Source organism: Choloepus didactylus, chromosome 13 (assembly GCF_015220235.1).
Source record: "Choloepus didactylus isolate mChoDid1 chromosome 13, mChoDid1.pri, whole genome shotgun sequence".
Taxonomy (NCBI): domain Eukaryota; kingdom Metazoa; phylum Chordata; class Mammalia; order Pilosa; family Megalonychidae; genus Choloepus; species Choloepus didactylus.
Genome location: NC_051319.1, coordinates 64440465 through 64466030, shown reverse-complemented (window position 1 = coordinate 64466030; position 25566 = coordinate 64440465). Strand labels below are relative to the sequence as shown.

Genomic DNA, 25566 nt, shown 5'->3' with positions numbered 1-25566 from the left:
ACACCCTTTAAAAGTTAGCTTTCAGATAGGTATTTTGAGAGGTGAATTCAGAGCTAAAATAAATTCTTACAGTTTTCATCCTGGGCAATGCATTGTAAAGGGATCCCAAAGAAAGACGTATAGCTGTCATTGTACCACACCAGAAGCTCGGTACCCCTGGGAATATCTATACAGGCTCGGTAGAATATATTCGACCTATTCAAAACAAAAGAAAACCCAGCTTAGTAACAGGTAGGACTCATGTACCCCCATTCGACATTTTAATTGCCCTCTCCCAAAATTCTGCTAAGCTCCACCTAAACAGTTTCTATTTATAATAAATCTATATCCACACTTCTGTCCCCAGCAACAAATTAGAGCCTGTAACCCAGTAAGATAAACAACTTAAAATTTATTTCTAGTGTCCCTCTACAGAGCATCTTGGCTGAGAGATGGATATTTGGCTCAGTAGAGAGCAGAAACCAAGAATTCATTTAAAAAAAAAAAAAATTCCATCTCCCACTAATGAGAAAATTCTCTCTCTTGGCAAATGACAAAGACACTGGCACCCTAGCCCCATTAATAAATTAATACCATTGATTTCTTACTTGAAGGAAATGCATTAAATGTATTCTTACAACTTGGCCCTGGGAGTTCCCAAATTTGTAATAAAATTAAGCAGCTTTGTGATATAAAGATGGAGAGAAATAAAATTCCTTTCCATTGCCTTTCTTCTAAAGTTTGATACAGGAGAAAAGAAAAACCCTCTTATGTGAAATCGATGGAAATTCAATAAATACAAGAAGAGCACTTTACTATGGCTGAAAGATTACATTCTGAAATGATACAGTGAAAGTACCAAGAAATAAACATTCTTTATAACAGCTTTGGTACTGTAAAGAAAAATCTACAGACTTAAAAAAATGAGGAGACTGCGACTAGTTTTCTCAATGAAGAATTGCTACAAATATTAGCCTCAGGTTCAAGATAAAAGTGTTTAGGTTGGTGGGCTTTAAATTTAGCTTTTCTGAAAGGAATTGGCTATAGCAGGGCAATTTGTTCCTTGTATAACACTGTAGATATAAGGTGAATCCTTCACCACATTTTTCATGGCAGTGAGATATGCACTTGTCAACATATTTTGTCACCACAAAGTGGCTCTTGGCAATAGGATCATAAAGATCAATAAAAAAGTGCAGATTCTCAATATTTTACTTGCAGCTGCAAAAATTTCATTTATCTTGTTATTTTTCTTACTTGCTGCCATTCTGTCTCATGAGGGCACTGCTAGCTAAGCAAAATGTTTTTCCCAACATTCTATGAATATCTGACAAAAACTCCAGCCAGTTGTCCAGCCCTCACTCCCCTTCCTCCCTCCTCATCTCCAAGAGCTGTGCATTTTATTAATTCTTTCCACTGCTACATAAAAAAATCAAAATTGGAGCTGAGTTATAAATCACTGGCATCCCCTAACTTGAGAAAAATTGAGTCTACTTTGTACTTCACCCTTGTAACATTTCATCTCTCGGTTTGGCTTCCCTTAATATAAACACTGCGCCGGGCAAACGAATGTGCTAAAACCAAATGACACACTTTGCCGCTGAAAGAACAGAACTGTTTTCAAGCAATGGGTGGTCTCCTGAGGCACGAAGTAGGCCGAGAGGGGGAAAAATGTGTAAGCGTACACCATTCCTTACAAGCGGGCAGAGCTTCCAAAACTCGCAGAAATCTCTGCATGTTGAAGCACATCAAAGGGATTTTTCCCTTTTCAGATAATATTTCCTTTGCTGACATGTATTTAGTATTGTGGTTGGATGACTCATAAAGATAGCTTCATGGCGTCCCAACACAGTTGAAGCAGAACACATGCCAACAAACATTATTGTCAGCCTCAAAATAAAAACAAAACGTTCAGCTAAGGGTCAATCAATCAAGGGAGCTTTGAAGAAAATTCCATTTAGATATTACAAATCATAACAGAATGAATTTAAACCAGCTGACTTTTTGTGAAGAGGACATTCATGTACAATAAAAATTAGGCTGGCTCTTCAGGGTCCAACTTTTCTATTTTCTTACTCTTGGACATGGTCACTGGTGATGGATGCCAGTTTTTTAAATTGTGTTTTTGTAGTTCATTTTGTAAAGATCTGAAGTAATCTAAAACAGATCGGCAGAGAGAACTCAAAGCTTAAGCACCATCATGAAAGGGAGTTGTAAAACCCACTTAATATTGACAGATAGGTAATGACTTACTCATGCCCACCTTCCTCTCAGGGTTTTCTTGTTTCCCCATATTCAGAATTTGCTGGGAGGGCTCCCTGGGTACTCATTACAGAGCCAGCCAAACTATCTCTTGCTGAATGGACAAGCACAATCTTTACTGATTTTTCTAGCTGAGTTTTATAAAAACTTTACGACAGAAATGCAGCTGCAGCAAAGGTGAGGAAAGCCCATACATGGCAATGTAATCAAATACTGTCTTGCACGATTTCATTTTAGCCATTATTTTAATGAAATAAAACTGTATAGGAAACCAAGGCGGTGAGTCACATGCTGCCCAAATATGTTCCTTTTGAATCAGAGCCCTTTGGATAGCAAGCCAGATTTGTGCAGCTTTTAGCCTATAAGGGGAAGAAAGTTTGTTTTTTGTTTTTTGGTTTTTGTTTTTTTTTAAAGACTTCGTTTTTAAAAACCAAAAAAAGGAAAAGAAAATAAATAGCCATGGGCAGGATTCCAAATTGCCAAACTCAGGGCCTTTTGCTTTGATGTGTCTATGGAGCCTAATAAAGCTAAACAGTTGCTTCTGATTCTAAAGGGAACGCGACTGTTTATAACTGAGGTCATATATTTATATGGCACATGTTTTCTAGGGATTTTGAAAAAAGAAAGCTTAGTGGTAGGGCTTTCTTCCTAGTTGATTTGTTTTTGCCCTCTAGTCTCCTCTCGACCCTTCTTAGGCACCAAGTGGAAATGCTTGACCAACAGGTGCATTAAGCAGATGGGGCTAAGCACCCTGAGAATCCGTCTTGCTTCTTAGCTCCCAAAAGGCTTCTATACGTGACTCTGGGAAACGGAGATGGCTCCGCCTTGTCTTTACCACCTTTTGGTCTTTGCCCAAACATCTTGGGAAACTGGGGACTCCTCTATGGTCTGAAACCACCTCTTCTCCTCAAACATATCCTGAATCGTCAAAGGGCTGAACTCAAATGCTCTGGCACCTTCCAAGGGACAGGAGAGGTTACCTTGGCTCAGCCATTGCCGCTGCGAGCTTAACAGTTTTGGAAGGGCACCCTTAAGGTTTGAGCGTTCTTGGTTTCCCATGCCTCTAGGCAAATAAAAGTGCTGCCCCTGGGAGGCATCCTGTCAGCAAGGGGGTCTGGCCTGAATCTCTGACCGACTTGATCTGTGTGCACACATCTGCTGAGAAGAATTGCCCCAAATCAGTGGGTTTGCTGGGCTCATTCAGGCCTTTGTGTCCCCATGATGCAGAAGTAACTTTACCATGTGTACTGAATGAAAGAGGCCTTTGCTAGCAGCTTTATCCCTGAATTCTCATTAAATTACTGTTGCAAGAACTAAAGGGGTATCAGAAACCTAGCAAAAAAAACTTTCTGCCAGTCCTTGCAGAGTTCTGCAGGATTTTTTTCAAAACTAACAGCAAGCCTGAATTTGTATATGCAAGCCAAAGGGCTTCAGCTCTGTAAGTGGTAAATCAAGATATACTTTACCTGTACTGAACTACTGTTAGATTCTGTTCTCCGCAGTGCCTTGCACATCGGATATACCTCATCCAGCTCGACTTACTAGGTTCCCCACCATCAATAAAGTGCTGTAGTGTCCCATCTTGGTCATATATCTAGAGAAGAGGTCAGAAGGTCAAGTAGTTAGAACGAATCATCAGCAATCATTTTCCCTACTTCCCTTGGTGTCTTTATGTGTTGGCTGCAGAAATTTATAGCCCGTAGGTTTTCCAGTGCTTACTGATGTTTGTGGAAACTCAATTGGAGTAACAGGAAAATATTTTTTTGGTGATGCGAGTCGATCACGTTTTTCTTATCGAGCCAATCTTTCCCGTATTAAACATATTTGTGGTATCTCAAGGATGTGACCATGTTTCCCAAAGAATATTTAACCTCTTTTGACAGGCTGGTCTTAAGTAATGAGCTGCCAGATAAACAAAGCAAGCTGAAAGGAGAGGCTGCCCTGACATGGTTGGAATATCTACATAAGCATCCCCCAGCCTCAAACATATAACCATACGAAGACATTCTGGAGGCAGTAAACATCTGTTCGACAAGCTGGGTGACAAGCAGAAGGCAGTTGGACAGTACGAAGCTGTAAAGAGCTAGAGAAACAGACTCTGATTCAGGTAAAATAAATGAACTCTCACTTCACAAAAGATGTAGGACTTCAGCCGTCTGGACCTGAAACTATTAGGAGAGGAGTCATCAAAAAAGAGAGACCATCAAAAAAGGAAAGAAAACATTAGCTGTTTCCTGTGGACTTCAAATTTCTTAACTTACTTTCAATTTCTTAACTCAAAAGCGGATTTTCTTTCAAGATGGCATTCAAGCAAATGAATCAGCTTCAAGCCTGGCAATAAACTTGGGACAAAGGGTCTTATGCAAAACAACTAGCTCGTCAACCAAACGCAGATTCTGTTGGCGCGGAGGAAATAGCTCTCCCTTCTAGAAACCAGTTCAGATCCAGGAGCGGGAGATGAGGAGGACACAAATGCATAGCAATTCTAGAAGGTCATCCCTGGCACTGGAAGCAAGGGCCAGTTAAAAGAGTTTCTTAGGAGTATGATTTTCAGGAGGACCGTGGTATACCTGGAGCTTTGCAAATAAAATCAGCGGTGGGATATTTCTTCCATAGCTGCCGAGGCATTCCCCAGAGCATCCTAAGAAATAATGTCCCTCACTCTTGCTAGCCAGCCTTTCCACTTTTCCTTTCCAAAAAGACACACAGAATAAGCCTTACAGAGAGCCTCACTGGTTACTTTTAGGCCCTGAAATTAATAGGGTCATTTATATTAATTTCTTTTCTGGGGGCGCAAAGGCTTAGTGATGACAGTTTCTTTTTACTACCACCAGTTATTTCAAAACACCTGGAAGTTTGGTGATTTTGTTGTTGTTGTTGCTGTTGTTTTTTACTTTTCATGAATTCATTCCTCTCCACCCCTCAACCTTTCCACCAATCCCCACAAATAAAAGACAACTGTTTGAGAAATAAAGATAATTGTTTGAGAAATTATGACTGGATAAATAAGCCAAAGTGAGCACAATTGATAATAAATTTAACCTGAGAAAAATGAAGAGATTTCTGAATATTTTGATTCCTGGATTGTATTATATTGAAGGCTAATGATGTCTTTAAATTCCTAATTTTTGGATGACAGCAGAAAATAAAACATTTAATATGGTAGATACATCTGCTACACGAGCAATCTAATAACAGACATCACATTTAGGCTCGATTACACGATCTTTTTGTTTTGTTTTTAGGAAGCTGGTTAAGATGCAAAGTCTCAACCCCGAGTCTGCTGCTGACAGGCCATGAGATGTGAAGCAAAGCTGTTAGGTTCCGTTTAACACCAGTGTTTATCTATAATGGAGCCAAAAACGCTGATGACCCAGACCCTGTCTCTCTGTCTCCCCCTCCCCACTCCTGTACAAACTTTCCATGAGGACTGCTGGTGAAATAATTATGAAACATTTTGAGAAGTACACATAGCAATTCTCTTTTGTGCTTTTAATCAATGTCCTCAATAGCACACAAAAACTCTAATATTTATAAGCAGTGGGTGCTTCCTTAAGTATTGGCGCATTTGAACAATGACCACTAGCCAGCTAAGCATTTCCTTTTACACTCTTGCTTCAGCAATAATGTCCTTAATTAAGAATATTGTGACTACAAGACAATTTTTGTCTGTCTGACATAAACTGTTATTTGCCTTGTAGAAATAGATGGCTATTTGTAAGGCTTTTGCCAAATATCACACAATGTAGCACATGGTGTGAGACTACCGGGCTTCAACTAGCACCGATATTAAAACATTTCAGAGGAAATTGTGAAGTGACTCCCACGCAGGTACTCAGACCCAGTAACTGCATACCCAAGCAGAGTTGAGGAGACTCATTCATTCAACCTTGACTGCTCTCTCCCTCAGTCCACAGAACCCAGCCATCACTGAGCTTCAGTTGAATTTGCATCCTAAATACCTTTCAAGTGTGGCCGTCCATCTATCCCTCTCCCTTTACCATCCCAGACCAAATCAGCTTCCTTTCTCACCAGAAGTTCAGCAATCGCCTCTTCACTCATCTCCCTGCAGCCTCCCCGGACCCTTCCAACCTATTCTTTAAACTGTAGCCAGAGGGATCTTTCAAAATACAAATCTGATTATATCTGTTTCCCCCAACTTCCCTCAAAAAAAAAAAATAAATAAAAGCTTCATAAATGTCTAGTCATAACAACATACATTCACAGCATGTGCAATTTCCTGAAGGAGCTCGTTGCATTAATATGGCCTGAAGCACCTCCTACCACAGTAATTTAGGAAGGCAGAAACCCTGTGTCTTAGCAATTGGCTCAAGACAATCCACAGCTCTCTGACCTGTGTTCTTAAGAGTTAACATTTAACTCAGTGTTTCTTGAAAGAGAAACAATGAGCCAGAAAGTGCTGCTGCCTATATTTGTTCATTCCTCTAGAATAAGGAGAATTAAAGTTGGAAAAATAGAATAACCAAGTGCAAGTGCTAAACAGAAAATAAAGATGACTTCTCAGAAAAGCTCTAGGTACTATCTTGGGGTTTATCATTACTCTCCAGCATTTGCTCAACTTTGTTTTCATTTTAGAACTCAGTTTTAAAAAGGCTGGGGAGCGGGTGTTAAACTCGTGCATGGAATTGAACTATTCAAAGACAGCAGTAGTTCATCTACCACTCAAGGGGTTTCAGTCTAAAGTAGTAGCAACAATTTCAAGTATGGGAGTTTGCTCTTGGAGGCTGCGTTAGCATCTACATTTGTATGACACTAAAATGAAATTTTAAGTTGGATATCTGATAGCTCAAAAATATTTAAGAAAAGAGAGAAATTTGTAAAATATTTAAGGAATTTGACAAATGCCAAGACCAAGGGTTATTTTGTTTTTATCTTTCAAGAGACTTATAAGCAGAAAAATGTCCAAAATTATCCATAAAGTATATATACAATCCCCATCAGGACCTATGAAAATGCCAAAAATTTCAGAAATTTTATTCATTCAAATAATTAGAATGAAGCAAAGAGAGTTAAATTAGAATAAGGAAAAGATTCATTTTGAAAGAACACTTGAATACAAAATATTGCTGAAAACTGTACTATTTATTCTGAATACCCATGAACAACAAAGTTTTAATATTTGCTCTTTTCCTCCAAAGAAAACCAAACAATGACAATTTGGGAGTAGGGGAAATACATGTGAAGAAACATGGAACCCTTGGTGGGAAAAAGACTTAAATTCTGCTGTGGAAAACCCTCAAAACCCTAGAAAATATATTATGCATATTTGTTTTAGAAAACCAGGCCTAGCATTGGTGAAAAAGAGTATAAAATAGCCCAGGTAAATCAGAGAATGTAATATCTAAATAAAGTTGATAGTGCATATACCCTATGACTTAGCAACTTCAGTTCTAGGAAATTACCCCAAAGAAACTTTGATACATGTGTCTAAGGAGATGAATTCAAGGGCGTTCAAAGCAGCATTGTCTGTAATAGCAAATAATTAGAAAAAACTGAAATATCCACCATCAGAATAGTCATTTACTTGTTTAACAAAATAATCTTGAACACTTAAAATGACTATACTAGAACTACTACTATCAAGAGCCAATTGATAGAAACACCAACCACGTAATGTTGACTGAGAAAAGCTGCAGTTTCATGCATACACTATTTGTTAAAATTTCAAAGTTACAAAATAACACTCTATACAGTATTTTTAAATAGTGTATATAATACTCTGTATTCATATATTTATGCATATTTATGTAGAGAGAGAGAAATTATGAAAAGATACACTAGCAGGATTCCTGCCGACTTTATCAGAGTAGTGGCCTTGGGAGAGAAGGGAATGGGAGGAAAACAACGGGAACATAAATTTTATCTGAATTGTTTCGTTTCTTTAAAAAAAAATTCTGGGAGGCGGGGCAAGATGGCAGACCGGTGAGCTGTATGTTTTAGTTGCTCCTCCAGGAAAGTAGGTAGAAAGCCGGGAACTGAGTGGACTGGACACCACAGAGCAATCTGTCTTTGGGCATACTTCATACAACACTCATGAAAACGTGGAACTGCTGAGATCACCGAAATCTGTAAGTTTTTGCGGCCAGGGGACCCGCGCCCCTCCCTGCCAGGCTCAGTCCCGGGGGAGGAGGGGCTGTCAGCTCCAGGAAGGAGAAGGGAGAATTGCAGTGGCTGCTCTCATCGGAAACTCATTCTACTGATTCAAACTCCAACCATACATAGACTGAGGCCAGACACCAGAGACTCTGAGAGCAGCCAGCCCAGCAGAGAGGAGACGGGCATAGAAGGAAAACAACACGAGAAGCTCCAAAGTAAAAGCAGAGGATTTTTGGAGTTCTGGTGAACACAGAAGGGGGAAGGGCGGAGATCAGGCCTTGAGGCGCATATGCAAATCCCGAAGCAAGGCTGATCTCTCCGCCCAGGGCACCTTTCCTTAATGGCCCTGGTTGCTTTGTCTATTAGCATTTCAATAACCCATTAGATCTCTGAGGAGGGCCGTTTTTTTTTTTTTTTTTTTTTTTTAAATCCTTTTTGCTTTTTCTAAAACAATTACTCTAAGAAGCTCAATACAGAAAGCTTCAAAGAATTGAAATTTGGGCACGTCAAGTCAAGAGCAGAAATAAGAGAGCTCTGAGACAAAAGGCAATAATCCAGTGGCTGAGAAAATTCACTAAACAACACAACTTCCCAAGAAAAGGGGGGTGTCCGCTCACAGCCACCATCCTGGTGGACAGGAAACACTCCTGCCCATCGCCAGCCCCATAGCCCAGAGCTGCCCCAGACAACCCAGTGTGACGGAGGTGCTTTGAGTGACAGGCACACACCACAAAACTGGGCGTGGACATTGGCCTTCCCTGCAACCTCGGCTGAATGTCCCAGAGCTGGGAAGGGGGAGCAGTGTGAATTAACAGAGCCCCATTCAGCCATCATTTGAGCAGACTGGGAGCCTCCCAACACAGCCCGGCGGCCCAGAACTGCCCTGGGGGGACGGCACTCACCTGTGACATAGCGCAGTCATCCCTCAACAGAGGACCCGGGGTGCGCAGCCTGGAGGAGGGGCCCACTTGCAAGTCTCAGGAGCCATACGCCAATACCAAAGACTTGTGGGTCAGTGGCAGAGACAAACTGTGGCAGGACTGAACTGAAGGATTAGACTATTGCAGTAGCTTTAAAACTCTAGGATCATCAGGGAGATTTGATTGTTAGGCCCACCCCCCCTCCCCGACTGCCCAGAAACACGCCCCACATACAGGGCAGGCTACACCAACTACACACGCAAGCTTGGGACACCAATTGGGCCCCACAAGACTCACTCCCCCACTCACCAAAAAGGCTAAGCAGGGGAGATCTGGCTTGTGGAGAACAGGTGGCTCGTGGACGCCACCTGCTGGTTAGTTAGAGAAAGTGTACTCCACGAAGCTGTAGATCTGATAAATTAGAGATAAGGACTTCAACTGGTCTACAAACCCTAAAAGAACCCTATCAAGGACAGCAAATGCCACGAGGCCAAAAACAACAGAAAATTATAAAGCATATGAAAAAACCAGACGATATGGATAACCCAAGCCCAAGCACCCAAATCAAAAGACCAGAAGAGACACACCTAGAGCAGCTACTCAAAGAACTAAAGATGAACAATGAGACCCTAGTACGGGATATGAAGGAAATCAAGAAGACCCTAGAAGAGCATAAAGAAGACATTGCAAGACTAAATAAAAAAATGGATGATCTTATGGAAATTAAAGAAACTGTTGACCAAATTAAAAAGATTCTGGACACTCATAGTACAAGACTAGAGGAAGTTGAACAACGAATCAGTGACCTGGAAGATGACAGAATGGAAAATGAAAGCATAAAAGAAAGAATGGGGAAAAAAATTGAAAAACTCGAAATGGACCTCAGGGATATGATAGATAATATGAAGCGTCCGAATATAAGACTCATTGGTGTCCCAGAAGGGGAAGAAAAGGGTAAAGGTCTAGGAAGAGTATTCAAAGAAATTGTTGGGGAAAACTTCCCAAATCTTCTAAACAACATAAATACACAAATCATAAATGCTCAGCGAACTCCAAATAGAATAAATCCAAAAAAACCCACTCCGAGACATATACTGATCACACTGTCAAACATAGAAGAGAAGGAGCAAGTTCTGAAAGCAGCAAGAGAAAAGCAATTCACCACATACAAAGGAAACAGCATAAGACTAAGTAGTGACTACTCAGCAGCCACCATGGAGGCGAGAAGGCAATGGCACGATATATTTAAAATTCTGAGAGAGAGGAATTTCCAGCCAAGAATACTTTATCCAGCAAAGCTCTCCTTCAAATTTGAGGGAGAGCTTAAATTTTTCACAGACAAAGAAATGCTGAGAGAATTTGCTAACAAGAGACCTGCCCTACTGGAGATACTAAAGGGAGCCCTACAGACAGAGAAACAAAGACAGGACAGAGAGACTTGGAGAAAGGTTCAGTACTAAAGAGATTCGGTATGGGTACAATAAAGGATATTAATAGAGAGAGGGAAAAATATGGCAAACATAATCCAAAGGATAAGATGGCCGATTCAAGAAATGCCTTCACGGTTTTAACGTTGAATGTAAATGGATTAAACTCCCCAATTAAAAGATATAGATTCGCAGAATGGATCAAAAAAAATGAACCATCAATATGTTGCATACAAGAGACTCATCTTAGACACAGGGACACAAAGAAATTGAAAGTGAAAGGATGGAAAAAAATATTTCATGCAAGCTACAGCCAAAAGAAAGCAGGTGTAGCAATATTAATCTCAGATAAAATAGACTTCAAATGCAGGGATGTTTTGAGAGACAAAGAAGGCCACTACATACTAATAAAAGGGGCAATTCAGCAAGAAGAAATAACAATCGTAAATGTCTATGCACCCAATCAAGGTGCCACAAAATACATGAGAGAAACATTGGCAAAACTAAAGGAAGCAATTGATGTTTCCACAATAATTGTGGGAGACTTCAACACATCACTCTCTCCTATAGATAGATCAACCAGACAGAAGACCAATAAGGAAATTGAAAACCTAAACAATCTGATAAATGAATTAGATTTAACAGACATCTACAGGACATTACATCCCAAATCACCAGGATACACATACTTTTCTAGTGCTCACGGAACTTTCTCCAGAATAGATCATATGCTGGGACATAAAACAAGCCTCAATAAATTTAAAAAGATTGAAATCATTCAAAGCACATTCTCTGACCACAATGGAATACAATTAGAAGTCAATAACCATCAGAGACTTAGAAAATTCACAAATACCTGGAGGTTAAACAACACACTCCTAAACAATCAGTGGGTTAAAGAAGAAATAGCAAGAGAAATTGCTAAATATATAGAGACGAATGAAAATGAGAACACAACATACCAAAACCTATGGGATGCAGCAAAAGCAGTGCTAAGGGGGAAATTTATAGCACTAAACGCATATATTAAAAAGGAAGAAAGAGCCAAAATCAAAGAACTAATGGATCAACTGAAGAAGCTAGAAAATGAACAGCAAACCAATCCTAAACCAAGTAGAAGAAAAGAAATAACAAGGATTAAAGCAGAAATAAATGACATAGAGAACAAAAAAACAATAGAAAGGATAAATATCACCAAAAGTTGGTTCTTTGAGAAGATCAACAAGATTGACAAGCCCCTAGCTAGACTGACAAAATCAAAAAGAGAGAAGACCCATATAAACAAAATAATGAATGAAAAAGGTGACATAACTGCAGATCCTGAAGAAATTAAAAAAATTATAAGAGGATATTATGAACAACTGTATGGCAACAAACTGGATAATGTAGAAGAAATGGACAATTTCCTGGAAACATATGAACAACCTAGACTGACCAGAGAAGAAATAGAAGACCTCAACCAACCCATCACAAGCAAAGAGATCCAATCAGTCATCAAAAATCTTCCCACAAATAAATGCCCAGGGCCAGATGGCTTCACAGGGGAATTCTACCAAACTTTCCAGAAAGAACTGACACCAATCTTACTCAAACTCTTTCAAAACATTGAAAAAAATGGAACACTACCTAACTCATTTTATGAAGCTAACATCAATCTAATACCAAAACCAGGCAAAGATGCTACAAAAAAGGAAAACTACCGGCCAATCTCCCTAATGAATATAGATGCAAAAATCCTCAACAAAATACTTGCAAATCGAATCCAAAGACACATTAAAAAAATCATACACCATGACCAAGTGGGGTTCATTCCAGGCATGCAAGGATGGTTCAACATCAGAAAAACAATCAATGTATTACAACACATTAAAAACTCGAAAGGGAAAAATCAATTGATCATCTCAATAGATGCTGAAAAAGCATTTGACAAAATCCAACATCCCTTTTTGATAAAAACACTTCAAAAGGTAGGAATTGAAGGAAACTTCCTCAACATGATAAAGAGCATATATGAAAAACCCACAGCCAGCATAGTACTCAATGGTGAGAGACTGAAAGCCTTCCCTCTAAGATCAGGAACAAGACAAGGATGCCCGCTGTCACCACTGTTATTCAACATTGTGCTGGAAGTGCTAGCCAGGGCAATCCGGCAAGACAAAGAAATAAAAGGCATCCAAATTGGAAAAGAAGAAGTAAAACTGTCATTGTTTGCAGATGATATGATCTTATATCTAGAAAACCCTGAGAAATCAACGATACACCTACTAGAGCTAATAAACAAATTTAGCAAAGTAGCGGGATACAAGATTAATGCACATAAGTCAGTAATGTTTCTATATGCTAGAAATGAACAAACTGAAGAGACACTCAAGAAAAAGATACCATTTTCAATAGCAACTAAAAAAATCAAGTACCTAGGAATCAACTTAACCAAAGATGTAAAAGACCTATACAAAGAAAACTACATAACTCTACTAAAAGAAATAGAAGGGGACCTTAAAAGATGGAAAAATATTCCATGTTCATGGATAGGAAGGCTAAATGTCATTAAGATGTCAATTCTACCCAAACTCATCTACAGATTCAATGCAATCCCAATCAAAATTCCAACAACCTACTTTGCAGACTTGGAAAAGCTAGTTATCAAATTTATTTGGAAAGGGAAGATGCCTCGAATTGCTAAAGACACTCTAAAAAAGAAAAACGAAGTGGGAGGACTTACACTCCCTGACTTTGAAGCTTATTATAAAGCCACAGTTGCCAAGACAGCATGGTACTGGCACAAAGATAGACATATAGATCAATGGAATCGAATTGAGAATTCAGAGATAGACCCTCAGATCTATGGCCGACTGATCTTTGATAAGGCCCCCAAAGTCACCGAACTGAGCCATAATGGTCTTTTCAACAAATGGGGCTGGGAGAGTTGGATATCCATATCCAAAAGAATGAAAGAGGACCCCTACCTCACCCCCTACACAAAAATTAACTCAAAATGGACCAAAGATCTCAATATAAAAGAAAGTACCATAAAACTCCTAGAAGATAATGTAGGAAAACATCTTCAAGACCTTGTATTAGGAGGCCACTTCCTAGACTTTACACCCAAAGCACAAGCAACAAAAGAGAAAATAGATAAATGGGAACTCCTCAAGCTTAGAAGTTTCTGCACCTCAAAGGAATTTCTCAAAAAGGTAAAGAGGCAGCCAACTCAATGGGAAAAAATTTTTGGAAACCATGTATCTGACAAAAGACTGATATCTTGCATATACAAAGAAATCCTACAACTCAATGACAATAGTACAGACAGCCCAATTATAAAATGGGCAAAAGATATGAAAAGACAGTTCTCTGAAGAGGAAATACAAATGACCAAGAAACACATGAAAAAATGTTCAGCTTCACTAGCTATTAGAGAGATGCAAATTAAGACCACAATGAGATACCATCTAACACCGGTTAGAATGGCTGCCATTAAACAAACAGGAAACTACAAATGCTGGAGGGGATGTGGAGAAATTGGAACTCTTATTCATTGTTGGTGGGACTGTATAATGGTTCAGCCACTCTGGAAGTCAGTCTGGCAGTTCCTTAGAAAACTAGATATAGAGCTACCATTCGATCCAGCGATTGCACTCCTCGGTATATACCCGGAAGATCGGAAAGCAGTGACACGAACAGATATCTGCACGCCAATGTTCATAGCAGCATTATTCACAATTGCCAAGAGATGGAAACAACCCAAATGTCCTTCAACAGATGAGTGGATAAATAAAATGTGGTATATACACACGATGGAATACTACGCGGCAGTAAGAAGGAACGATCTGGTGAAACATATGACAACATGGATGAACCTTGAAGACATAATGCTGAGCGAAATAAGCCAGGCACAAAAAGAGAAATATTATATGCTACCACTAATGTGAACTTTGAAAAATGTAAAACAAATGGTTTATAATGTAGAATGTAGGGGAACTAGCAGTAGAGAGCAATTAAGGAAGGGGGAACAATAATCCAGGAAGAACAGATAAGCTATTTAACGTTCTGGGGATGCCCAGAAATGACTATGGTCTGTTAATTTCTGATGGTTGTAGTAGGAACAAGTTCACTGAAATGTTGCTATATTATGTAACTTTCTTGGGGTAAAGTAGGAACATGTTGGAAGTTAAGCAGTTATCTTAGGTTAGTTGTCTTTTTCTTACTCCCTTGCTATGGTCTCTTTGAAATGCTCTTTTATTGTATGTTTGTTTTCTTTTTAACTTTTTTTTCATACAGGTGATTTGAAAAAAGAAGGGAAAGTTAAAAAAAAAAAAAAAAAAAGAAAAAAGACAAACAAGGGGAAAAAAAAAAAAAAAAAAGATGTAGTGCCCCCTTGAGGAGCCTGTGGAGAATGCAGGGATATTCGCCTACCCCACCTCCATGGTTGCTAACATGACCACAGACATAGGGGACTGGTGGTTTGATGGGTTGAGCCCTCTACCATAAGTTTTACCCTTGGGAAGACGGTTGCTGCAAAGGAGAGGCTAGGCCTCCCTGTATTTGTGCCTAAGAGTCTCCTCCTGAATGCCTCTTTGTTGCTCAGATGTGGCCCTCTCTCTCTGGCTAAGCCAACTTGAAAGGTGAAATCACTGCCCTCCCCCCTACGTGGGATCAGACACCCAGGGAAGTGAATCTCCCTGGCAACGTGGAATATGACTCCCAGGGAGGAATGTAGACCTGGCACCGTGGGACGGAGAACATCTTCTTGACCAAAAGGGGGATGTGAAAGGAAATGAAATAAGCTTCAGTGGCAGAGAGATTCCAAAAGGAGCCGAGAGGTCACTCTGGTGGGCACTCTTATGCACACTTTAGACAACCCTTTTTAGGTTCTAAAGAATTGGGGTAGCTGGTGGTGGATGCCTGAGGCTATCGAACTGCAACCCAGAACCCATGAATCTCGAAGACAGTTGTATAAAAGTGTGGCTTGTGAGGGGTGACAGTGGGATTGGGAAAGCCATGAGGACCAAACACCACTTTGTCTAGTTTGTGGATGGATGTGTAGAGGGGTAGGGGAGGGAGGCGGACAGACGGGGGTACCCAGTGTTCTTTTTTGCTTCGGTTGCTCTTTTTCACTCTAATTATTATTCTTGTTATTTTTGTGTGTGTGCTGGTGAAGGTGTCAGGGATTGATTTGGGTGATGAATGTACAGCTATGTGATGGTACTGTAAACAATCGAAAGTACAATTTGTTTTGTATGACTGCGTGGTGTGTGAATATATCTCAATAAAATGATGATTTAAAAAAAAAAAAAAAAAAAAAAAAAAAAAAAAAAAAAAAAAAAAAATTCTGAAGCAAATATGGCAAAAAGTTAACACACTTATTTTTTGGTGGTCTGTATATGCACAGTTGTGTATTATACTTGGTGCTTTTCTGATTCCCACCTCCCCACCAAAACAAACAAACAAAAACCCCAAAACCAAACACATACACACATGGAGAAAAAAAAAATGAAAAAAGATTCTAGCCTTTTATTTCTTTGTAGTTTACTTTTACATGCATTTTTAAAACAGAGAAGTTGACTATCTTACCCAAAGTTAAGAACTACATTTGTGTTATCCTGCTGGGAAAACACTTGCAATGTATATCACTACATTATCAGCCTCTGATTTCTTTTGTGATTGTTGTTGCTATTTTAAAACCACTGTTTTTGGTCTGTACTTTTTTTATCTTGTACCAATGGGAGGAGAAAGATAAGTAATGGGAGAGCGAATTCTTACCTTTCTAAGGGAATTTTTACAGTTCTCAACCCAATAATATTTACTGCGATGCTAACACACATGGTTGACATAATGATCACACAAATTCTTGCTCATTACAAACCATGCATGACACTAACTGAAAACCACTATGCAAAAGGTGTCTTAAAGCCATCCTGGCTTCAGGAAGCACTACTCTTTCCCAGGACCTTATTTTCCTAGAACAGGAATCTACTTTAAATGAGAACAGCAGGAGTAAAATACTCACCAGTGCTGTGTGTTATAAACTCTGGTTGTGAGTGACTTGTCTGCAGCTTTGCTATTAATCAATGCTGCCAACTTACATCACACAACAGTAATAATCAGAGAAATAGTGCGAGCTAGTAGACTAACTAGAACCCATTTTAACAGAATAGCGAGAAAACTGTTCTCTGAATGATAGGAATTTGTGTGCATCAGTGGCTCTGAGCAAACTGTTTCTCTAGAGCAAGATTTGTTAACTAGTGGCCTGCAGGTGGAATTCAGGCAATTAATCTGCTATGTTTTTCCTGTACAGTGTTTTTAAAATTTGGAAAATTTACCAAATTAAATCTTTAATTTCTTTATTAAAATCAAAAGACCTGACCCGTTCCCCAATCCCTGGCAATAATCATCCAAAGCTGAGAAGATCAGGCATGTGTTTGTCCAGCTCTACACAGACCTTACCACTCCCGATTGCCTCTCACACTGCTTAATTCATTAATTTACTTATCACTTAGCCTTATTAGGCATTTAAGTTTGTAACCACACCACTAAAGTAATTATTGCTACTACCGAAAATCAGTCTTCTATATCTGGGGGTACCCTCAATGACAACTGTTTTAAATGACAGCCTGAAAACACAGCAAATATGCATCACCCCTCTGCTGTCAAGAAGCCATCGTCTGATCTAAGATCCAAACTCTCTATGCTGCAGCCTCCCACGGAGAGGGAAAGCAGAGAAGACAGTTCATTTATTTCATTTGTGCTAGCAGAGGCTTTCAAAGATATCGCTGAGCCAAAGAAATCTCAAATATAATTCAAATCTTTTTAAAAAAGCAGATAAAAAGAAAGTTACTAAAGAGATAATAACAAGTGTTGAAAAGAACGTGAGAAATGGTAACCCTTGTACACTGCTTGTAGGAAAATAAAATGGTGTAGCTGCTGCAGAAAACAGTTTGGTGGTTCCTCGAAAAGTTAAACATAGATCTACCATACGACCCAGAAATTCCACTCCTAGGCATGTACCCAAAAGAACTGAAAACAGGGACTGAAATATATACTTGTACACCAATGTTCATAGCAGTGTTCACAATAGCCAAAAGGCAGAAGCAACCCCAAGGTCCATCAACTGATGAATGGATAAACAAAGCATGATATGTCCATGCAATGGAATATTATTCAGCTGTAAAAAGGAATGAATTTCTAATGTATGCTACAACATGTGTGAACCTTGAAAACATTATACTAATGAAATAAGGCAGGCACAAAAAAACAAATGCTATATGATTCTACCATAGGAAATATCTAGAATAGGCAAATTAATAGAGACAGAAAATAGATTAGAGGTTAGCAAGGCTAGGCAGGGGGGCAGTGGGGAGTTATTGCTTAATAGGTACAGAGTTTCTGTTTGGGGTGATGAAAAAATTGGAAATAGTAGTGATGGCTGCACAACATTGTGAATGTAATAATGCCAATGAATTGTAAACTTAAAAATGGGTAAAATGGCAAATTTTAAAGTATCTATTTTACCACAATTGACAAAAAGAGAAACCTGAAAAATATATATTATTAGCCCCACAACCCCCCCTCCCTCGCACACAAAGAGATAAGGTTTGACGAAAGAATAAGGGATTGGTGGACGCACACCACCAGCTCAGCTGACCCCGCCCTTACTCACTGGAGTAGTTCCTGGGACATTTCCACGGGCCCTTAACAAACTGTGGGACCTGGTTTGAAAAACCACAGAGACCATTTCCTCCGTGGAGAAGGTCTCCTTGAAGATTTGAATTACTAATTCTGCTAGAACGCCGAGTAAATTTAGAGCCCAGGAAAATCAGATTTGGAAGGGACCTCAGAGACTGCTCCGACGTGATCATTTTATACATAAGGAAACCGCGTTCTCCAGAAGTTAGTGATTTAAGCAAAGTGACAGGACTAGTTAGTGACAGAATCAGGCCTGTCTCCAGCCCCCTCAGGCCCTCGGCCACCTCTCTGCCTCCCCAGAGGGCTGTGCTCAGGCCTCCCTATAACTACCCTGAAGGAGCCAAGGGTCTCAGACAAAGGTAACTTGAATCACAATTTAAGGATTACTCTGTTCCTCCCATAACCCCGGTTCCTGAATTCTGCATGAAAAAAGGAAGGAAGGAAGGAGGGAGGGAGGGAGGGAGGGAAGGAAAAGGAGAAAGGAGAAAGGAAGAAAGAAAAGGATTCACAGACTTTCGGGGAGTGGAGGGACATTCCAGGCTCCCTCTCCTACGTTCACACACCGTGGCACACCCCTCTGCCAAGGCCATGGATGCTGGCACGTGGTTGAGTGTTGAAATGTCTCTTTCAGTTTTCGCTGAGCAGCTGAGGTTAGCAGCATATTTTATACCCAAACATCAGGCACAGGGCCCAGCACTGAGCATGAGCCCACTATGTGCTGAAGTGAATTGAAGTGAATTCTCACAAACAATTCTATAGCTTCTTAAATATCTAGGATTTTATTCAAAGCCTGAGATGAAATTACCACTAAATGCAATTAAAACTTGCTTCTAAGCACTAACAATTAGGGTTTTAAAAAAACAAAAAACATCACCCCTGAGCCTAACTTCTGTCAATTTCATGAAAACAAAGGTGAATTTTACATAATGATTAAAAATTTAATAAATGATTACCACAGAAAAGCATCACTGGGAGTTTTGCCACTCAGACCTGTGCACTCAGCACTGTTTTGAATCCTTTCACAACACATGAGGAATCCAGGGAAGAACAGATAAAAAGATGGTATCTCCAATCCCCTCTGCCTATTCTCCACACAGTGCCTTTATTAAATGACTCATTTTTCTGTAAAATTCAGAAAATCATAGTTTCAATGATCAACCCTATTAGCAATTTAGGATACTTAGCTGAAAACATACTATTACCAAAACGGGTAAAAATGTTTTACTTTGAGTTCATTCTGTGAGTGTTTAGTCAGGAGGTGGAGCTCAGTGTCTTGCATCCATGAATAGTGCCACAACTAGATCATTGATACGAAAGAATAATTCTTGACTGTTTTGACTGTGGAAAATTAAGAGCCAGAATACTTTTATTATGAAATTAAAAGTAGGAATGATTTCATTTTTAATAGTACAGTCATCAAAGGAGACTTTCCTTTAAGTGTTATCAATGAAAACATGCAATAAGTCCCTCTGGTCATTGACCAGTGGGTGGTAGAGTACAAAGGTGACGAGAAGGTGCAGGGGTGTCAGGCGGCATGAGTTCCAGTCATGGCTCCGCCTATGTGAATTTTGGCAGTTACTTCTGTTGAGAAAGCTGAGACCTTCTTTGAAAGTTGGTCCTATTGACAGTCCCTACATAAAAGGGCTGATAGGAAGACCAAATGAGTTAGTATATGAGTTAAATGATTTAGTATATGTAAAGGACGAAAAATGGTGCTGGGCACCTGGAAAGAGCTCAAAGAATGTTGCCTATCCTTTGGCTACCACTATTATTAGATGAGAAATGTCAGACCAGACATAATCTACTAACCTGCTCACAGACAATGGCCACAACAATCCATGCAGCGTATGTCGATACAGTATTGCAAAGCTTACCAGACCATAAGCTCTGAGGACAAGAATGCCTCCTCACCCCCTTGCAATTTTATTGAGATATAGTCACATACCGTACAATCATCCACAGTGTACAATCAATTGTTCACAGTATCATCATATAGTTGTGTATTCATCACCACAATCAGCCCATGAACACATCAAGAATGCCTTTAAATCTTTTTTTTTTTTTAATTTAACCATGGGATCCTAATGTGGCTTGTACATTTTAGGAAATTAACTTTTGTTGAAAAAGAGAGAGAAGAAAAAGATTTGGAATGACATCAAGGGGGTGTAGAAGTAAAACAGTCTTTCTAGTTTCATGCTTTTATCTCCAGATGAGTTTATTTAAAAAACAAAACAAAATATAGCAAAACGAAAAATTCTGGATGAATGTGGATGCTCTCTAGAAAACAGTAAAGAAGCATTTTTTTCAGTCCTAAATTTTCCATTTCCTAAATTTAATCAGTCTTCAGATTAATGCAGATGACAGCTTCCCTTGTCATCCCAAAGACCTGGGCACCCACCAATTCTTGAAGAACATTCCTGGAGCAGAGTTCTAACAGGTATTTATTACAAGTGTTTTCATTAATTGTGTCTCCAGAAATGCAATAGCCCTCTCACTGGGACATTACCTCTCATTTACGTTTGCTTGTCTTCTGAAGTCACTGATATTTCTGGCCCAAGGAAGCCCCCACTCACAACACATTGTTCAGGTAAGTAGGCTGTCTTTGCAGTCGAATGTACCTCAGTGAGGAGCAGGGATCATTTGTGGACAGCAGCCTGGCTCCTCAGATCAACAGGGAGCACTGTGTGCAGAGGCCCTGGGGCACTGCTCCCCAGTCTGACGGGGAGGACAGCAGGAACCACCCCACTGTGATCTCCTAACCTCTGTGTTTTTAAACTTTAAAGTCAAGCTAAATCAAGGCACGAGAAGAGAGCACAGTGTAATACTTTCAAAACAAGTGAAAGCATCTGTCTCCACCTTAACACAAAGCAAAAACAGCAAGTTAATGACCAATTCATATGCATTTCCATGACATTTTAATTTATAAAATGCTTTCACAAGCTATTTGATTATTATAACTGACCAAAGAGGTAGGCTGGGAATATTAATACATTTTATGGATAAGAAACCTTGGGCTGAGAAAGGTTAAATGACTTGCCTGTAGCCATATAGTTGGGAGGTGCTTGGGACAAGGATGAAAACCTCCTGAATCACAGGACACCATGTAACTGCTTTTTCCGTCACACCCCATTTGTCCTATTAGGGCAAAATAGTAGAGCTTTTTCTTTAAAAGCATCTGAAATTCTCTAAATGAGGTTCATAAAATTTTTCATGATTAATAATGTCATTTATGAAGCAAATTCCTATTTTCAGAGCAAACGTCTGTTTAGTGAGAATTACTTAATCTGTTAGTAAAATCTACACAAAGAAACCATGCAATGGATAAAGACAAAAATTCTCAATTCTATGTAATACCACTCTTCTCCATTGGCAATGTGCCATAAAGACCAGGAACATCAAAAAATGGGGAAGGCATAAGTCTGTGGATAAAGATGCATATTTTAAAATAAAGGCTTCTTTTGTACATATTACTTGTGCTCAGTTTTTCCATTTTTTTCCTCCAATGTATACTATAAGCTTTTCATCTCAATAATTTCTCCCTCTTCCCTCCATTACAATGAACTCATTTTGTTGTTTCTAATAAGAAAATCTTTTCCTCTTACTTTGGTTTGGAATATTTTGGAGTGTTTGAAATGCCAAGATTCTAAGACAATGTTTCAAAGGTCAAGTGATAAATGCCCCATAAAATAAATGAGTAATGGTTATATACACCATTGCTGTATTTTCAGTAATGCTGATATAAAGCTATATACTGTACTTTGTCAATTCACATTCATCAAGTTCCAGAAATATTAGAAAATCATTAGAGGTTTATGTTGAGCTTGCAGATAATACTAACATATAAGTCAAGACTGAAATACGGTAATCAGAAAAACAGTTGAAATATGTCAATAAACCGTAAAACACCCGTGGTGGTATTTGTGCAACCTTCATCAGAGAGCCGGCCATGTGAAGAAATGGAAATGGGTATTTTGGTCACACTGTGGATCAGCTCTGCTCAGTGTCAGGTTAGCAGAGGATACTAAGTGACTCTGAGGATTAGAACACAGAGACTAGGGAGCTCCTGAGAACTGTTCAGCATTAGGTGAATCCCAGTTATCTCTCAGGACGTTGCTGGCAGTCAAAACGTAGCCTGCCATCCATCAATCTGGAGTCTTCTTGAGACATCTTGGGTCTGCTGATCAGAGGAAGACTTTGGGGAATCAGCCTTCCATTATCAGGATTTTGTCTGTGATCTGAACAAGTCACTGAACCTTTAACTCTTCACTTGGCAAAAGCATATATGCTGGAAAAGTCCTGACAGTTCATTCATTTTGCTCCATCCTGGAGCCAGATGATGTCTGACTGGTGAGACCCGCCCCCTTTGATGTTGTACTCTTTAGAGAGTGCCCTGCTGTGAAAAAAATTTTTATCCGTCCAAATTAAAGAGAAATATTTCTGCATCCAGCTGTTAACTGTGACATGTTTGCCATTTTTCAGGGCACTGGCTTGGTGCCATCCGCAGGCTCTGCTGAAAACCTATCTTTTTCCCTCTCTGTCGCAGCAATAATATCCACAGTGTAACTGTCTCCAGTGTCCACACAGCATCAGCATTTAAAAGGAAACTACTGGTAATCCTACATTGCTAAGAACAACCTTAGAAATATTTGCATGCAGCAACTTCTTTTTTTTACTTTTCTTCCCCATTTCTCTCCCCCCGTTTTTTTTTTAAATATCAGCACTAATATCTTTCACAAACTGTAAAATTCTTTGACACAATCGACCCATTTAAAAATTACTTAAACCTAGTTTTAGTTAAAGCAACCAGCAAGAAGTCCTGACCTCTACTAAATATATTTACAAATGAAACGAACTTGGATCCTGTGAAAACTTGTTTCATACGTACTGAGCTCACAACAAAAAACGAGCATTCGTTCATTGGAGAGAGCTCTGTTTAAACGAAGACAAACTCTCACAAAAGCTTGAATAAACATTTAAGTCTAAGTAATCAAGAAAACCTGTATCTTCTCATGTTTATTAAGTGCAATTTTGGAGGTTGTAAAGATTGCTGTTAAGAATTCTGTGTATTATAAACAAAGGGCAGCTCACACTGTCTCTGCATTTTTTCTCCATACATTCAGATGAATGAAGGAAATGCCTTAGTTTCTACCTTCCCTCCCATTCTGGCCTTTCTGTCTCTTCTCTCTTATTTTCACTTTTGCTGAGGTAGAAAGGATCAGATGAACTAGATCTCAGCACTTAGCATCAGAGAATCCTGTCTGGTGATGGATCTCAGACGATGACTAACAAACATGAAAAACTACTCATCATCTTTTCTCGCATCAGTGAAGGATGGATTTTTTTAAAAAAATAAACAATGACAACAAAAACATTCTATATGTGTAAAAGCATCAATTTTAGAAAATAAATCACAGATTAATTTGAATTAACATGCTCCTCCACTTGGATAAACAAAGTCTTAGTTTTCCACCAAACAGGAACAAGGATCATTATTTTATTAAAATAACTCTAGAAATAGCAAGTGTGAACTGATGGGATTTGCATGTTATCTATAATAGTATACCAAATAGTTCTGCAGTTGAGAACTATAAAATATCACATTAAAGTGAATGCACAACATAATATTACACACGGCGATACACAACTGAATTCTCTATGCAATACATATTATGGAGTACTCGTTAACTCTTCACTGCAGGGGAAATTTTTTATTTATAAATTCTAGTGTGTATGATACCTTATAGACCTTGGTGGAAAACTGTTACTGATTTTACACCCCAACATAGTAGCTACTGAGGAATATGACTTGGATGAAAGCTTAGGTGCAAAGTGCTATGCTAGACAGAAATCATATTAAATACTTCCAAAATACTAAGTAGACAGTGTTTGCAAAGGTAATGTCCCTAAAAAATCAGACACTACTTCCATGTATGTGCAGAAACACACACCATGCCCTACAGCTCACCTGCCTTTTTAGTAAGAACTTTCTGAAGACACAGAATGTTTGTTCCAATGAAGTGATGGTTTCCTATGGTTTTACTTCTTTTCAGAGAAGTCTACAGCTTTATTTCTTTGCTGAAATGTGTCACTCTTTAAATTATTATGTTTTCCAAAGTCCACGACATTCTTTTCTTAACCACACCAATAAAGTGTGATTGTCAGATGCACTTTATTAAGGGGGGAAATGACCATCTGTTGAGGGTAGAAAACATATTTTCAGATCTTAAGTGATTTAGGAGACATTCCTAAGTCAAATCAGGACAGTTTTAAGCAGGCACTCCATTCCCCAGTTTACACCATCCTGCCCCTGGATCACAGGACAAGGGCAGAAGATGAAGCCAACTCCCAGATTCAGGGAGTTCAGTGAAGTGAGAGTGCAAGGGCCACAACCAGCCTAGATTAAGCTTGAGTTTGCTGTCATACCAAGATAACTGCTTAGAGGAAATCTTAATGAAATTCTGAGTTCATCTTGGAGCAGGATAAAAAGAGACATGGGAGAGGAGTGGATTTGGGTTTTTCATGAAAGAACAACTGCACAGTTTTAACAGATCCATTTGCTAGCCATAGGTCTTCTCCCCATCAAAATCCAGGAAATGAGACCCCAAGCAGAAGGTAATAGTAGTATGCTGAGCCTCCAAATTAGATCTTGAACCTCCTAGAGCTTTCATTCAACAAACAGTAAGCAGCTGCTACATGCCAGCCAACAAGCTTGGTGCAGGACATTGAACACTTAAGATCCTGTTCCTGCTCCCAAGTACAGAGGGACATATAAAAGGTGCTCATTCTGGCATCACAATGTGTAAATTTTTCCAACTAAATTTTGAACATTTGGTATCTAGGATGGGTAATCCATTAAAATCTTGCAAAAAGGATACAAGGATTTAAAGAGAGAGTAAAAGCTAGTTATTTAAACAAACTCTGGATTGTGACGACAACAAACAAATCTTTGACTAAAATCTGCCAGACTATAACCTCAATGAGGTCTTTGCTATAGTATCTTTAGTGATTTACACAGTGCTTGGTACATGATACTGCCTGGTATTCAATAAATAGTTGTAGGATGGATTGATGGAAGGAAGGAAGGAAGGAAGGAAGGATGGATGGATGGATGGATAGAAGGAAGGAAGGAAGGGAGGAAGGAAGGATGGATCAATGGGTGCATTGATGGATGGATGGGT

General features: G+C 39.2%; 1 protein-coding gene across 3 annotated transcripts in view; it reads right to left on the bottom strand.

Annotated features, from left to right (window-relative positions):
* The window catches only part of PRDM6 (PR/SET domain 6), a 103358-nt gene that overhangs the window by 26695 nt on the left and 51097 nt on the right, over positions 1-25566 (bottom strand). For all 3 annotated transcript variants that reach the window (XM_037801790.1, XM_037801792.1, XM_037801791.1), the window contains 2 exons: positions 3708-3835; positions 71-195 (listed from right to left, as the gene is read on the bottom strand). In XM_037801790.1, the coding sequence (XP_037657718.1) occupies positions 71-195; positions 3708-3835 (253 nt within the window). The remainder of the gene's footprint in view (positions 1-70; positions 196-3707; positions 3836-25566) is intronic.